The sequence below is a fragment of the Melospiza melodia genome, unplaced genomic scaffold, assembly GCF_035770615.1.
Source record: "Melospiza melodia melodia isolate bMelMel2 unplaced genomic scaffold, bMelMel2.pri scaffold_44, whole genome shotgun sequence".
NCBI lineage: Eukaryota > Metazoa > Chordata > Aves > Passeriformes > Passerellidae > Melospiza > Melospiza melodia.
Window position 1 is genome coordinate 4,330,203 of NW_026948761.1, and position 13,297 is coordinate 4,343,499.

At 48.2% G+C, this 13,297-nt stretch overlaps 1 protein-coding gene across 1 annotated transcript in view; it reads right to left on the reverse strand.

The window, feature by feature from the left end:
* Positions 1-5,029: 5,029 nt before the first annotated feature.
* Positions 5,030-13,297, reverse strand: part of LOC134434581 (nucleotide exchange factor SIL1-like) — a 93,392-nt gene continuing 85,124 nt past the window's right edge. The window contains exons 4-6 of the mRNA XM_063183240.1: positions 12,081-12,177; positions 9,674-9,865; positions 5,030-5,155 (exon numbers count right to left, since the gene is read on the reverse strand). Coding sequence (XP_063039310.1) covers positions 5,030-5,155; positions 9,674-9,865; positions 12,081-12,177 — 415 coding nt within the window. The remainder of the gene's footprint in view (positions 5,156-9,673; positions 9,866-12,080; positions 12,178-13,297) is intronic.

Genomic DNA, 13,297 nt, shown 5'->3' on the forward strand with positions numbered 1-13,297 from the left:
TGAAACACCCATTTATACTGCACTGCAGTTTTTGTTAAGGTTATTCATAATGGGAAAAGGCTAAATAGGTTGAGTTCATTATCATTACAGAAAAAAAATTGAGGTGACCCAATCAAATTAATTTGAAATTAAGTGCAGTGAGGCTGATAACTTCACACAAGTCAGGAGTTCGAATGAAAATAGAGGAGACAATCTACAAAGTAGGAAATTATAAGCAGTCAAAGAGTGGAGCTGGAATTACTGCAACTGGGAGATGGCAAACACATGGTGTGGGCAAACAGGGCCACTGAAAAAATCAGGGAAAGTGGATAAAGAGATGGGCAAATACTGCAGGATGTAAAAGGAAAAGCTGGAGGAGGAAGGGATGAAGATGGATTGGAAATAAATGGATAGGGACAGTGCTTGCTAAGCTAATCAGATTTATTTCTCTGCACAGAAATTCTTATGTCCTTTCAAGACAGCATTGAAGCAAGGTCTTTAATTTTACTTTTCCTGGGTTTATTGCTTGGGCCTCTGTGTTATTTAAGCAAGCACCAACCAGTTTCAGTGCACAGCTGGACCTAACTCAAACCCCTTAAATCTGGTGGAAGCTCTTTCCTCTTGTCAGAGGCATCCTGGAGAGGCTGCTGCTTGTCCAACAGAGCAGGAAATCTTGTGCTCTGGGAAAATGGGCACCACCAGGGGATTGCTGGACGGAGCAAGGAGACAGCATTGCCACATCCCTCTTCCCTCAGAAAAAACAATGGAAAAGCAGAAGCAAAACCAGGTGGACCCCATGATGCTGAGCTCTGTTGGACACCCCGGCACAACAGCAGGAATCAGAGCCCATCACTCTAGGAGCTTCTCTGAGGTTTCTCTTGAGAAGTAAACACATATTTTGTGCCTCTCTTGCTTTACCAGAGTGGGGCAAGCTCTGAATGAGCCTCACAGTTGGTGATACAAATAATAGTAAATGGGGTATTCAGGATGCACATGATCATCCCTTAAGGGGTTTAATCTCTGGGAAACAGCTAAGACAATCCATGGAAAACTCTTGCGTGTGGCTACAGGATCACGCTTCAATTCTCACCAGTTATGAGTTTACTCCCAAGCCTTTACCAAGCCCTGTGACATTATTTTAGCACTCAGGGCCAAAAGGGAGCAGTGAGAGCCCAGCAGTGCTGGGCTTGTGGGCAGAAGCTGTGCTGTCCCTTCTAGGACACATGGTAGATGTCAGCTTGGACCATCAGTGGGACATCCTTGTCCCTGGCCACCCCACAGGGTGGGCTTTGGAAGGTCTGGCCAAAATGCCATGAGTCTCTCACTGCAGCTGCACAAGTGGCTGCCCTCCCAGTTCCCCACTCTGGCCAGGCCAAAATCTTACCTTCTGAACCTTCTGCCTTGTCCCCATGAAATACAAACTGCTTCCCTTTGCCTTGAAGGTCCTACAGCTTAACTTCTCTCCATCCTCACCTCCAACTCATCCCTAAGTACACAGGGAGCGTTTGGGATAAAGCTTCAAGAAATCATTCAACATAAATTATTATTCCCCTTCTAAACGGATGACAAAAATCCTTTTATTACAAAATACTAAAATGTTCAAATTATTGGTGTGGAAAAATGTTTCCTGTGGGTAAAATTTTCAAAAATGGAGGTTTTAATCGCGCACATAATCCTTTCTGGCTAACATTTCCACTCTTGTGAAACATGGAGATACAGATTGCACAGAGGCCTGGCTGTGCCACGAACAAAGGGAGATGCTGCCTGTAAATAGCTCAGAGGACATCAGAAGACATTTTTCTCATCAGCAATCTTTTTTAGCTTAATATAGCTCCTCTTTGCATAAAACATTGACATTTTTGTAATGTTTGGACCCAATGGTGCGAATGCTGATTGTCATGCGAAGATACTGGAGTGTACCTTCAAAATATGCAGGAACATTTTACAGACAGTAGTTTCACTTGCCTCCAAAATGCTGGATCTTAATATTTCATACTTATATATATTTAAATGTTAGTACCACAGGATAAATTCTAACATGCTTTTATGCTAATGCAATCACTGGAAATCCAGATAATGCTGTGTATTGGCATATACTGTTAGTGAATTATGGATACCTAAATGTACAACCCCACATGCCTAGCAATTATTTTTGTTAGTGCATTTAATTTTTATTTGCAATCAGAGCACTTGAGGATTGTTCAAATGAAGTTTACTTTTGCAAACTGCTGAATGGAAAAACATTTTGTTAAAGGCTTAAAAACAGTAAGAGTGTGATGAGGTTTTAGACTTGCAATAAGGGCACTGCTCAGAGAACTCCACCAGATGGAATGATGTTTGATTTGGTCACAGACTCAGCAATTAAAACCCAAATGCCTGAAGTGAAGGACATATAAGAGAAACATGAGATGAAACCTTGATTTCCTCCCTGTCAAGTGAAGATATCTGCCTCTCCTATGGCAGAGGCTCCCAGAGGCAGATGGATGCCAGGAGGTCAGACCCTGGCAGCTGGACCTGGGACCCTGTGCCCCGAGGTCCCAGTCATGCTGTGCTATAGCTGCTTTCAAGTCTGCTTTAAGCCAAATAAATAGGAGCGATAATATCAGAAGGGGAAATCCTGAGCTGGCCCTGTTGTGCCTTCTCCTCGTGCTGCCTTTGCTGATCCAAGTCTTGGCCAGCCCCCTGGCCTGTTGGCTCAAGATGCTGATCCCCTGGAAAACCTTTTTGTTCCAATGGGCTTCCAGCACAGCCAGAGCTCTGAGCCAGGTCCTGGCAGGGCCATGTGCAGGCAGGACCTGGGGGATGCAGCTGTTTGTTCCATCCCTTACCTGCTTGACTACCTGAGCAGAGTTAAGGACAGTGCAAATCTGGAGAAGATCTGGGTATTTCTGAGAGCTGAAAAGTTCTGGATGTGTCCCAGGCATGTCTGGAATCACTCTGTGTGCAGTGGTTTCCTCCTGTGTTAAACACTTGTCTACAGACAAGGCCAAACACCCTCTTCCAGACTGAGCTGTGCCAGGAGTTACTGACCTCCTGTGCCAGGCTCTGGAGCTGCTCTCATCATGCCCAGATTTCCCTCTGGGAATGTTTGCCTGGCTTGAAACCACTGGCCTGAGCCAGCCTGGCTGAAGAGACCTGGGAGGTGGCCACAGACCCATTTGGTGAGCAGCAGACCATTGCCTCTTCCCAGGCTCAGCATCCAGCAGAGGATCTGACACCAGCCCCAGGCACACAAGCACAGAGCAGATCATGTCCCTGCAGCCCAGCGAGCTGTGACACCTCTGGGAATTTACTGGAAAGCCCTACCACCTCTCTAAGGCTCTCAGGAATAACCATGAGGGAAGGAAATAAAAAGCAAGCCCTCAGAAAAACACAAAATGCTGTGTGAAGTACCTGAAATGCCCCCAACAGTTTAACTAGAGCATGGAGTAAGCTGAGAAAATGTATGAACAAACTAATTAAACAAGTGAGCACACAGCAGACAAGTTGGTGTGTAGGTGTCTACTGAGAAAGCTTAAGTACAGCAAGGCGAGAAAAAGCAAACTCAAACCAAGGCAGAATATCCCTCACATTTTGGAGCAGAGCTCTCAGACCATGTATCATCCAAACCACTCCAAATTACCATCTGGCAGAATGTCCTTCAAAGACAAAAGGTCCACAAGTTTGCACAGCAGCAGTTTAATGTTGTCATATCAGATGAGAGGCTCTCTCCAAAGAAGATTTTTGCACTTGAGTAAGAAACACTACACAAAAGTGCGACTCTCGTGGCCACTGCTACACTGTCAGGTACCATGAGACAATGAATTTTTGGAGTCCTGGCCATGTCATGGCAGGTACATCTGGAAAGAAGCTCTTTAGCAGCCCCTGTCATTTCATAAGTTACCTGCAAATGTTTCCAGATCCTCTGCATGATCTTCTCGGTATGCAGAAAGTGTCTACATAAAGAACCTGTGCAAACCATTCTGGTATTGTTTCAGAGACAAAGATACACCAGAATATGAAGAGCAGGTTTTGTTTCTCATGTATCTTCCTGTCATCCCTAAATCAGGCTCTGTTTCAGACTAGAAGCTGGATCCTTGCCTGGTATAAACCTGGGTACCTGCTCCTGTCCACGAGGCCCATCACTCCACACACGCTGAGGGCCAACTGCATTGCATATGAGATTGCCAAGTAAATGCAGGTCTGTGCATGCACCATGTGTTAGACTAGGCCATAAATAATTTATGATGCTGGAGAAGGTGGCTGTATTTTTAGGTGTAGAAATATGCAGATAAAACAGTCCTGACCTTCAATTTTCACTCTGCACTTCTGATGCTGAATTTGAGTCCATCCAATGCATTTCTAAAGCCTCTGCACCTCTGAATGAGCAACACATCCCCTGCAAAGCCCCAAAAGCCATAAATCAAAAAAGGGGCACCAGGAAAACCCATGGAGCCCACAGGATACCTCCTGCAGCCAGCACTACACAGGATGCCCCAGCATAAGGAAGAGCAGGCTCCTTTCCCTGAACCTCAAACATTCTGCAGGTCAGTCTCCTCTGGATTCTGGCTGCTGACCCTTATTCCTGACCCCACATCTAATCAACACGCCTTTGATGTCAGAGGCACGTGTTCATGGGGCCCAAATCTCTCTCTAAAGACCACGGGAGCTGCTCAAATCAGCACCTTGCCATCCTGAGGCAGCCCAGGAGCAAGGATGAGGAAGGACAAAGGTGCTCACTGGGGTGCTTGTAACTGTACCCTCTGTTACATCTTCCCCCAGAGAGAGCTGTCAGTGGGACAGAAGGAGAATTATTCCTTCCTTGGACTTTGCAGAAACAGGGAGCCCAGGGAAACCAAGAAACAATCATAGATTTGACACCACATTACTTCTGGATGTGTCCAATGAGCAAGATAAGGACACACTGAGGAGAAGGGGAAACAGATGTTGCAAGGGCGAGGAAGGGGACAAGACAGTTTTGTGGTGTGTCACAACACAGCTTTTGATCTCTGCTATCAGAAATAAACCAAGGGAGGTGGAGAGAGGCACAGAGCACAGGTGAGGGCAGGTCTCACCTGGACAGGGCAGCTCTCAGGACAAAGGCAGCGTGTTCCTTCAGCGAGGCCTCGCTGCTGTTCAGCCCCTCGATCACCAGCCGGAGCCCACCCATGGACAGGAAATCCTTGGCATTGTCCACCTGGGAGAGAGCAGCTTCCATCAGCACAAAGCCCCAGCCCCTGGAGAACACCTCCCTTCACACCCACAGCATCCCTTCCCTCCTGCTCTGCCCAGCAGGGAGTTTTACAAGGAATTAAAAATTCCGAGGGAATGGCTGTGGCTGAGCTTAGCACAGCCCTGCCCACGAGCAGAGATGTCACAGCTGCCCAGGCACAGTGTCCTTGTGGGAGGACATTGTCACACTCAGAAGGCATCACTGGAAACTCAAATACTTTGATTATAGCTATCAAAACTGCTCTTGCCATGTATTTTGGCAATTCAGGTGGTGTCAAAAACTCGATATATCTGCTGATGTCATAAAACTCCAGTTCTTTGCTCTCCCCTGAGCAAGCCTTTACTAGGGATCCAGGGAATTGCATGTTTTGCAAATGAAGTTAATTAATTGATGCTGTAATTGTAGCACCAGGAGTCAGGGATGTTTAGGAGCCTGTCAGCACCAACAGGGTGCAAAGGGGGCATGGGAGCGAGTAGCATGGGCAGTTCTGGGAGTTCTCCATGAGTTCCATCAACAACTTCCCATGGACAAGGAAGGAAAAAGCCAGTCCCAGCTTGGAGGGGTCATCCAGGAGCTTCCCCAAGGAGCAGCCCCACAATGACTTTTCTAAGCAAACAATAATGGATTAACTGCCAGTAGGGAAAAGTTTGCACATTAGTGGGAATTCATCAGCCTCTGGCTCTAAGTGGATCAGGGGCTAGCCAGGCACAGTCCCAGTGGGCATCTGCTCTTGGAGAGGAGATCAGAAAAGGCTCTGAGTGCTCACAGACAAAATTTAGAGAAACAGCACAAACTACTTCAAGTACAAAATTCAGTCCAAAGTCACATCAATGCATTTTGGTATTCAATGTTTTTTTTTTCAGTTTAAAAGAGGATCTGATGAATGCTCAGAACTGCCTGCACAGAAAAATCAGTTTCTGCCTGCACAGAAAAATCAGGTTTAGAAATTCGACATATCTCTCTGAAAGACAGGGACACAACAGCAATCGTTGGCTGATGGAAACAGAATATAAAAATGAGTTATCAGCAGGGCAAGCCGAACCCCTGATGAGGTGGAACAGGACCACAAGCCATGCAGGGCATGTGGGACCCTCTTCTAGTCAATGACTTCATGCTTAGTGTTATATGTATCTCAACCATGTACCTTCATCAAAATTGGCCCTAAGTCAGATATTTCAGGTACCCAGGAGAAGAAGAAGCTTTGTGTGCTACAGGTCTGTCGTTACCAACCAAAGCAGGACCTGGGGAGCTCCAGCTCATCTCTGCTCCCCAGTGGGACAATACCCACCTGTCCCTCTGCAAAGCTGCTCTCTGCAGGTCTGCTGGGGCTGATTCAGGATTTGCAGCAGCTTTTGTATCCTTTCAGATGCTGTTCTTTTAACTGTCCCTATAAACCAGGCCTGCCAGAGCTCTCACTTTTCTGCAGACCCATCTTTATCTACAGAGAAATCTATGCAGCAACCCAATTTCAGCTGCCAGTGGGTCCTTTTATTACTCAGCCTCTGTAAAAACTGGTTTAGTGCTGGAATCAGACATTGACTTCTGCATGAGAGTGAATATCTGGACAGGCGGGAATTTGCATCCAGCAGCTGGAGTGGTAAAACCATCCCCTGCTGTAACCTCAGCAGCATCAGAGTCCTTTGTGCTGCCCCAGCGTCAGTGAGACACCACAACAGCAGAATGTAAATTGTGCTGTTGTGCTGTAAAGCTTATTCTGAAGATGTGTTTATCTTTTTTAACCAGAGTTTGTTGTGAGAGCTCCAGTTCTAAAACTAACAAAATCCCCAAACTTAACAACTTGAAGGTATTAACCTCTCTGGGGAGCAGTATATGCTGCAAGGCAGCAGCTCCTACCTCACTTCAGTCCACTGAAATCAGCACAGAAGAAAAACCAAAGATCAAAATAGCTCTTGAGTAAAGTACACAGGCAAAGCAGGCGAGGGGAGGGATGGGAGAAGAGCAAATATGACAGCAGTTATTCAGGGAGCAGGTTTGAATTGGAGGAGAAAGAAAATAGGGAGGGAAGGTGAGAGAGAAAATGTTAGAAAACAAGAGCAAGGGAAAGCAGCATGTCAACTGCACACGATGGAGAGGAAATTAGCAGAGAGAGATGGTGTAGCATGTCAGAGCAGAGGAGAGGGGAAGATAAGCAGAGTAAATAATTGAGAGAAAGAGCCTGCAATGCCTGAGAACGGGTCTTGGCTCCACACACTGCTGTGCAAGCACCGTGAATGCTGTTTATGAGTTACGCTCTGCCCTCTTCACATTTGCATTTGGGTTTTATGCATTACAGATAACCCAGCAAGCCAAACCTTCCTACTCCTTCTCCAAGACGGGTTCCCGAACATGCCAAGCTGAATCGTGGCTGAGGAGAAGCAAACCAGAGCTGGCAACCAAAAGCTGAGCAAAGGCAGAGCCCTTGGGCTGACTCTTCAAAGGCAGGAGAGAGCATCTCCCCGGGCTGGGCACCAGCCATGGCTCCCACGGCACGCTCCGAGGCACAAGCTGCCCCGCACCCACTGCTCCAGGGTGACCATGGCACAGAGCAGGGAGCAGCCTTTGCTTGCACGCCCTCCAGGGCATGGCATTTTCCACTCCACAGGGCATCCCGTGTCCCGGAGACAGCAGCAGGATGGCCGGGAGCTGAACAGTTCTGAAAAGCCACGGCACGGCATGGTACTGCTCTGATGGAGGCTGGGGAAGGTGGGACTTGCAAAGTGGCCCTACACAAGTCCTTGGCTACCCACATCTGCAAGGATCCCCTGCTCCCACAGCAGGGCTGTGACTCGCTGCAGGGGAGTCCTGGCAGTTCAGCCCTTCCAGGGTTATGCGGCACCAGCGTCCTTTGGCTGCTCTTCAGTAATTACATTAAGCCACTGCTGCTAAAGTCAGTCCCAAGCAGAGATAATGCTCTGGACGCATTCAACTGACTGGAAGAAGAAAGAGGAGGAAAAGCCATGCTGGCTTAGAGACAAGTCATATTTCTTATCAGCTTCCTGCCTGATGAGAAGGGGCTGCCCAGCCATCTGCCCCGACAGCGCGGGCACAGAGCAGCGCTGTGATCGGCGCACAAAGGAGCCCCTGTGCTCCTGCCAGCCTCCTGCCATTCCCCCTCTCTGACCCCTTTGATGCTGCATGTGCTTCCCTTTGATGCTCCAGTCCCTGCTCCTCTGCCATTCTGAAATTGTTTGCCCCATCCTGTGCTGCAGGGATTTTCTGCTGGAATAGTCCAGATCGCTATGTTGGAATTCAAGGCATGCCAGGGCATTTGGGGGCTGCTTTTTAGCACAATGGCCTGATGCTCTGGCACCCTTAAACAGGCAAGATTAGCCCTGAGTACAAATATGAAGCTCTTTGGGTGCCCATTGTTCACAGATATTCTCTGAGTCACACAGATGCCATCAGTGACACAAAAGCAGGGAGAACAAACAGCAAGGAAGCCTCTGCATGCCCACAATGACAATTCAGAGTGGAAATTCAAGACAAAGAGCCCTGGAAATAACACTTGTATCAGCTGGCACATGGACTCTCTCTCTCACAGCAGCAACACTTCAGCTACCTGCCTCCAAATACCAAATTTGGTTCAACAAGTGCTGTTCCAGTGAAAGGGCTTGCACTGGCACCTCCCAAGAGTTGTCCTATTCACCCTCTGAAATGACAAAGTGCCATTGGAAACTCTCCCAGTGCACTCCAGACTCTCCCCAGTCACTGGGGAGGGAGAAGCCAAGTCCCTTCCCACACGGCAGAGCAGAGGCTGGATGCCCAGACACCCTCCCAGGGGTGGCACCAAGGCAGGCACCAAGCCCAGGGGAGCAGAGCTCTGTGCCTGCAGCTGCATCCAAGGGGAGGTAGGAATGTGTGAGCTGAAAGCAGAGCAGGAGAGATCAGAGAGAGGGGGGGGAAAAGTGTGAGCACAAACCCGAGGAAGCGAGATGCCAGGAAATATGTTCACCCTCACACAGAACTAATTAGCACAGCCAGGCTCTGCTAGCCACTGCTTACTCACACCAAGACAAAATAGGGGGTTTTGGGTGGCTGTCACCTTTCCTGGTACAAAGACGTTCTCTGTGAACTGATATAAAGGCACCTACCATCAACCACGGCAGCTTTCCATGGAAGCAGAGAGAAAATAATTATTTTCTGAGCAACCACCACTCTACTTACCCAAAAATGGCAGCTAAAACCCCATTTTGTAACATTAAGGAGATAAAAAAGGAAAAAGAGAGGATAAGAAAACCAGCCTGAGAACAGACAACAAATCAGGCAACCACCAGGATAGTGCTGGCTCCTGGCACAAGCGATGATTAATTCCAACCTGGATATAAAACAAGCCTGCACTAGTCCTCTGCTGTCTGTTATTGTCCCAGGATTATGGTAATTAAGCAATTTGTATTACCTGATACTGATAAGAAAAATAAAGCCTCGTTTAAGACACCGTATCCCCTGGATTTTACATGGTAGTTACTGAGGCATTCTTGTTACCTGGTGAACATAATATTCGAGATCATAAAGCTCCGCGACTTTCTCATCCAGCATGGAGGCAGAGCTGTTGAATTTGCTGATTAATTTAACCATAATTTCATAATCTGTTTCTATCTTCATGTTCAGCTTTTCAAACTCCTCCTTCAGCTGCTCTATGGGCCGGAACTTCTTCCTCACGTCTTCCTCTCGGGCCTTGGAAACAAAAGGAGGAAAAACCAGATGTGAGATAACAAGATAGGAGATGAAGAGAGACAAGACAGATACAGAAAGGAATGCCAGCCCCAAAATTCACAAAGGGAACCTGGCTGTCTGTGCCAATGGATTTATTGCTCTACATCAGAGGTGCAGGGGCAGGGTCTTTCTGAGAAGCCCAGGAACCCAGTTAGCTGTGATATACCCACAATATGAGTGAACAGTAGAGCTCTGTGCACCACTTCTACATCTCTACAGCATTTGTGCACTATTTCTACATCCCATTTCCATCCAATTCAACACCAAGCCCACAGGCAGCAGTACTGCTGTTCTCTGCTTGCCTGCAAGTGGATCTTCTCAAAACCTGGCTGCAAAAAGCCCTGAGGCACCTCCCTGATCTTACAGCTGAACCTCTCTGGAACTGGACATGAGGCCAGAGAGCTCCAGAGGTCCCATCCAGCCCAAAGTGCCCAGTGACTCCAACGAGTTCTCAGACACAGACAAAGATGCTTTTGCCTTTCCAAGCATTGAGCAAATTCCTGGAAGGGTCTATCTCCTAGGGAGAGGTGTGAGGACAGAAGCTGTCAGAAAGGGAGGCAGAAGGAGCAGTGATAAGCTGGGGGCAGCTGACGTGCTGTGTCATGGGGCTTGGCCAGCACACAGCCTGTCCTGAGCTCATCTCCCTCGCAGTAACAGCACCCCAAGGGCTGCCCTGAGCAGAGCTGACACAAAACGTGGTGAGGAGGAAAGGCTCTGTCAGAGATCTCAGAGAGCCCCAGAGGTGCAGGAACATCAGCACTGGTGGCACTGGGGACAGAGCCTGCTGTTGCAGGGGACAGAAGCAGCAGAGAGGCCATGCTGGAGCTGGGCTGCCCCAAGGACAGGAGAAAGGCAGAAAGCCGCTTTTGGAAGGCATTTGTCACAAATGCCAAGATGTGTTTGTATGCGGAGTGAGCCTCAACTGGAGGGTTTGCACTGTCCTGCTCCCCATGAGGGATCAGAGAGGGCTGGAGGAAAACCAAGTGAGCAATGGAGGTGAAAGCTGTGTCAATGGAATGATAAATTACCAGAGGTACCACACCCAACCCATCCCTCCCCGAGCTGCCTCTGCCGGAGCACAGAGAGGCTCGGTGTAACTCCATTTCCTCTGACACTGAGCCTTCAGGGATGGATTTGCTCTCTGCAGGAGTGACTGCAAATGGAATACTTTAGGTCCATTAGATGTAGCTGCTTTTAGCCCAGTTGCTGGGACAAAAGCTGTTCTAACAGGGGGGTTTTAAAATATGGCTTATTTTCACCTAATAGAGTATCACTAATTTTTGCATTTCAATGATCCTCATTTCCAGCAGCCCTTTTCAGCCGCCCTGCAATCAATCAGCAATGCTGCTATGGAAATAATCTCCAGCAAATGAAATCATGCCATGCTGCCACATAAGGGAAGAAAAAACCTTTCTGTGACACCAGAACTTTAGAGCCTTGACTCCTCTTTCAGTTTTTGTTTGAGTGAGCCAAGACCAAGGCAGCAGGAGGAGCGAGGGTTAAAGAAATACTGCTGAGGGGGAGAAGGGAAAGAGGCTCTGATGTACCTGATGAGTCACACATCTTCCCACCTATTTACTTCGGGCTGTGGGTTGTTTTGTAACTAAATGGACAACTTGGAGCTTGTGTAAGGAGATGTCAGCCCCTGCTTCACCATGGCCACTTGGGTTTTGCTATCCAGAGCACAAGGTTGGAAACCCAAAGCAAGGAGAGTAAAGGGAAATACCCTCTGTAAATACCGTCAGCTGCAATCCAGTTCCCTTTGGGGTCTGCAGACATTTTTGTGAATTGAGCTGCAGTGAAACAGATAAATTACATTGTTCAGAGCAGCTGTGGCTGCCCCTGGATCCCTGGAAATGTCGAAGGCCAGCTTGAATGGGGCTTGGAGCAACCTGAGATAGTGGAAGGTGTCCCTGCCCATGGCAGGGGTGGGACTGGATCAGCTTTAAAGGTCCTATCCAACCCAAACCACTCACAGAATCTTCGAGTCGTACAGAAAAGTCAGGGAACAATATCACTAACAGGTTAATAAAGGTATTTCAGGTCCATATTTACCACAAAATTAGTTTGCACAGTGTTTTCCAAGCAATCATTTTAACCATTGTGTTTCAGCAGAGTGTAACAAGGTGTTTTCAGATCCCTGCAATGTGCACTGCTTTAGAAATGGGAAACTCACCTTCCTTTCTGCCTTGTCACTTTCCTCAATTTTAGCCAAGGCCTTTTTAAGCTCCTCAGATGTGAATGAATTTGCATCGAGATCAACCTTGCCCAGCCTTCCAGAAGAAACAAAACAAACAAGAACATGTAATGAGTGAAAAACGGCCTCAATTCTATTTTCACTGTGACATTCTAGTAATGGCTAAGGGCAGGAGGAAAGGAATGAAAAAACCTACTATACTCAAGAAAAGATTAGTCTGAGTGCTGGATTCTGTGTCAGGCTCACAGACAACTCCCCCTGACAATATAGGGCTCTGCTGACCCAAATTCTCAGATCCCACAAAAATAAAAACAGCTGATGAATTGATACCTCAGAATTTCATGTTGCAATTGAGGAACCACCCCAGCACCACTAAATAACTGCAGAGGGCCTACAAGCTTCAACTTGCAGATTTCAGCTTATGAACATTGTTCAGAAAGTCACAGGAGACCTCAGCACATTTCCAGTGAGGGAAGGGACTACAGAGAAGTGGGAGAGGACTCTTGGTCAGGAACTTTAGTGACGGGACAAGGAGGAATGGGATCAAACTGCAAGAGATGGAAGAGATTTGATGATGGGAAGAAGTTCTTTACTCTCAGGGTGCTTGTCCCTGACACAGGGACCAGTGCACAGAGGCTGTGGATGCCCCATCCCCAGCAACGTCCAAGGCCAGGTGGGACAGGGGCCACAGCAATCTGCTGTGCTGGGAGCTTGCTCAGCTTGGAACCAGATCATCTTGAGGGTCCCTTCCAAGCCAAACCATTCAAGGATTTGATCATTCTGCCATCGCCATCTCTCGCTGCGCAGCGGCCCTGAAACTTCAGTGACATCACAGATCCCAGAGGGTTCCAGGTGGAACGTCCAGGACCCAGAAACGAGCACAGCAGACACTTCACCGGCTGCCAAGGGTCACTTGCCGCTCGCTCTGCGCTCTGACCCTCAGCATTGAGGTGTTGCTGCTGCCTGGGCTTTCCTGCTGCCTGCTCTGGAGCGCCAATCCCAGCAGGATGTGCTCGGCTGTGCCAATGGAGGTACAGTGCCAGGCCAGGCAGGGGGCACCCGGCTTGGGCAGGCTGCAGCCATGTGGGAATGGATGGTGTGGGACAGGAAGCCCACTGGGAGATTGTGCTGCCCCTTGCAGATTGACAGAGACACTGTGGAGGAGATGGATGTGGACCAGGGGCTGGATGAGGAAG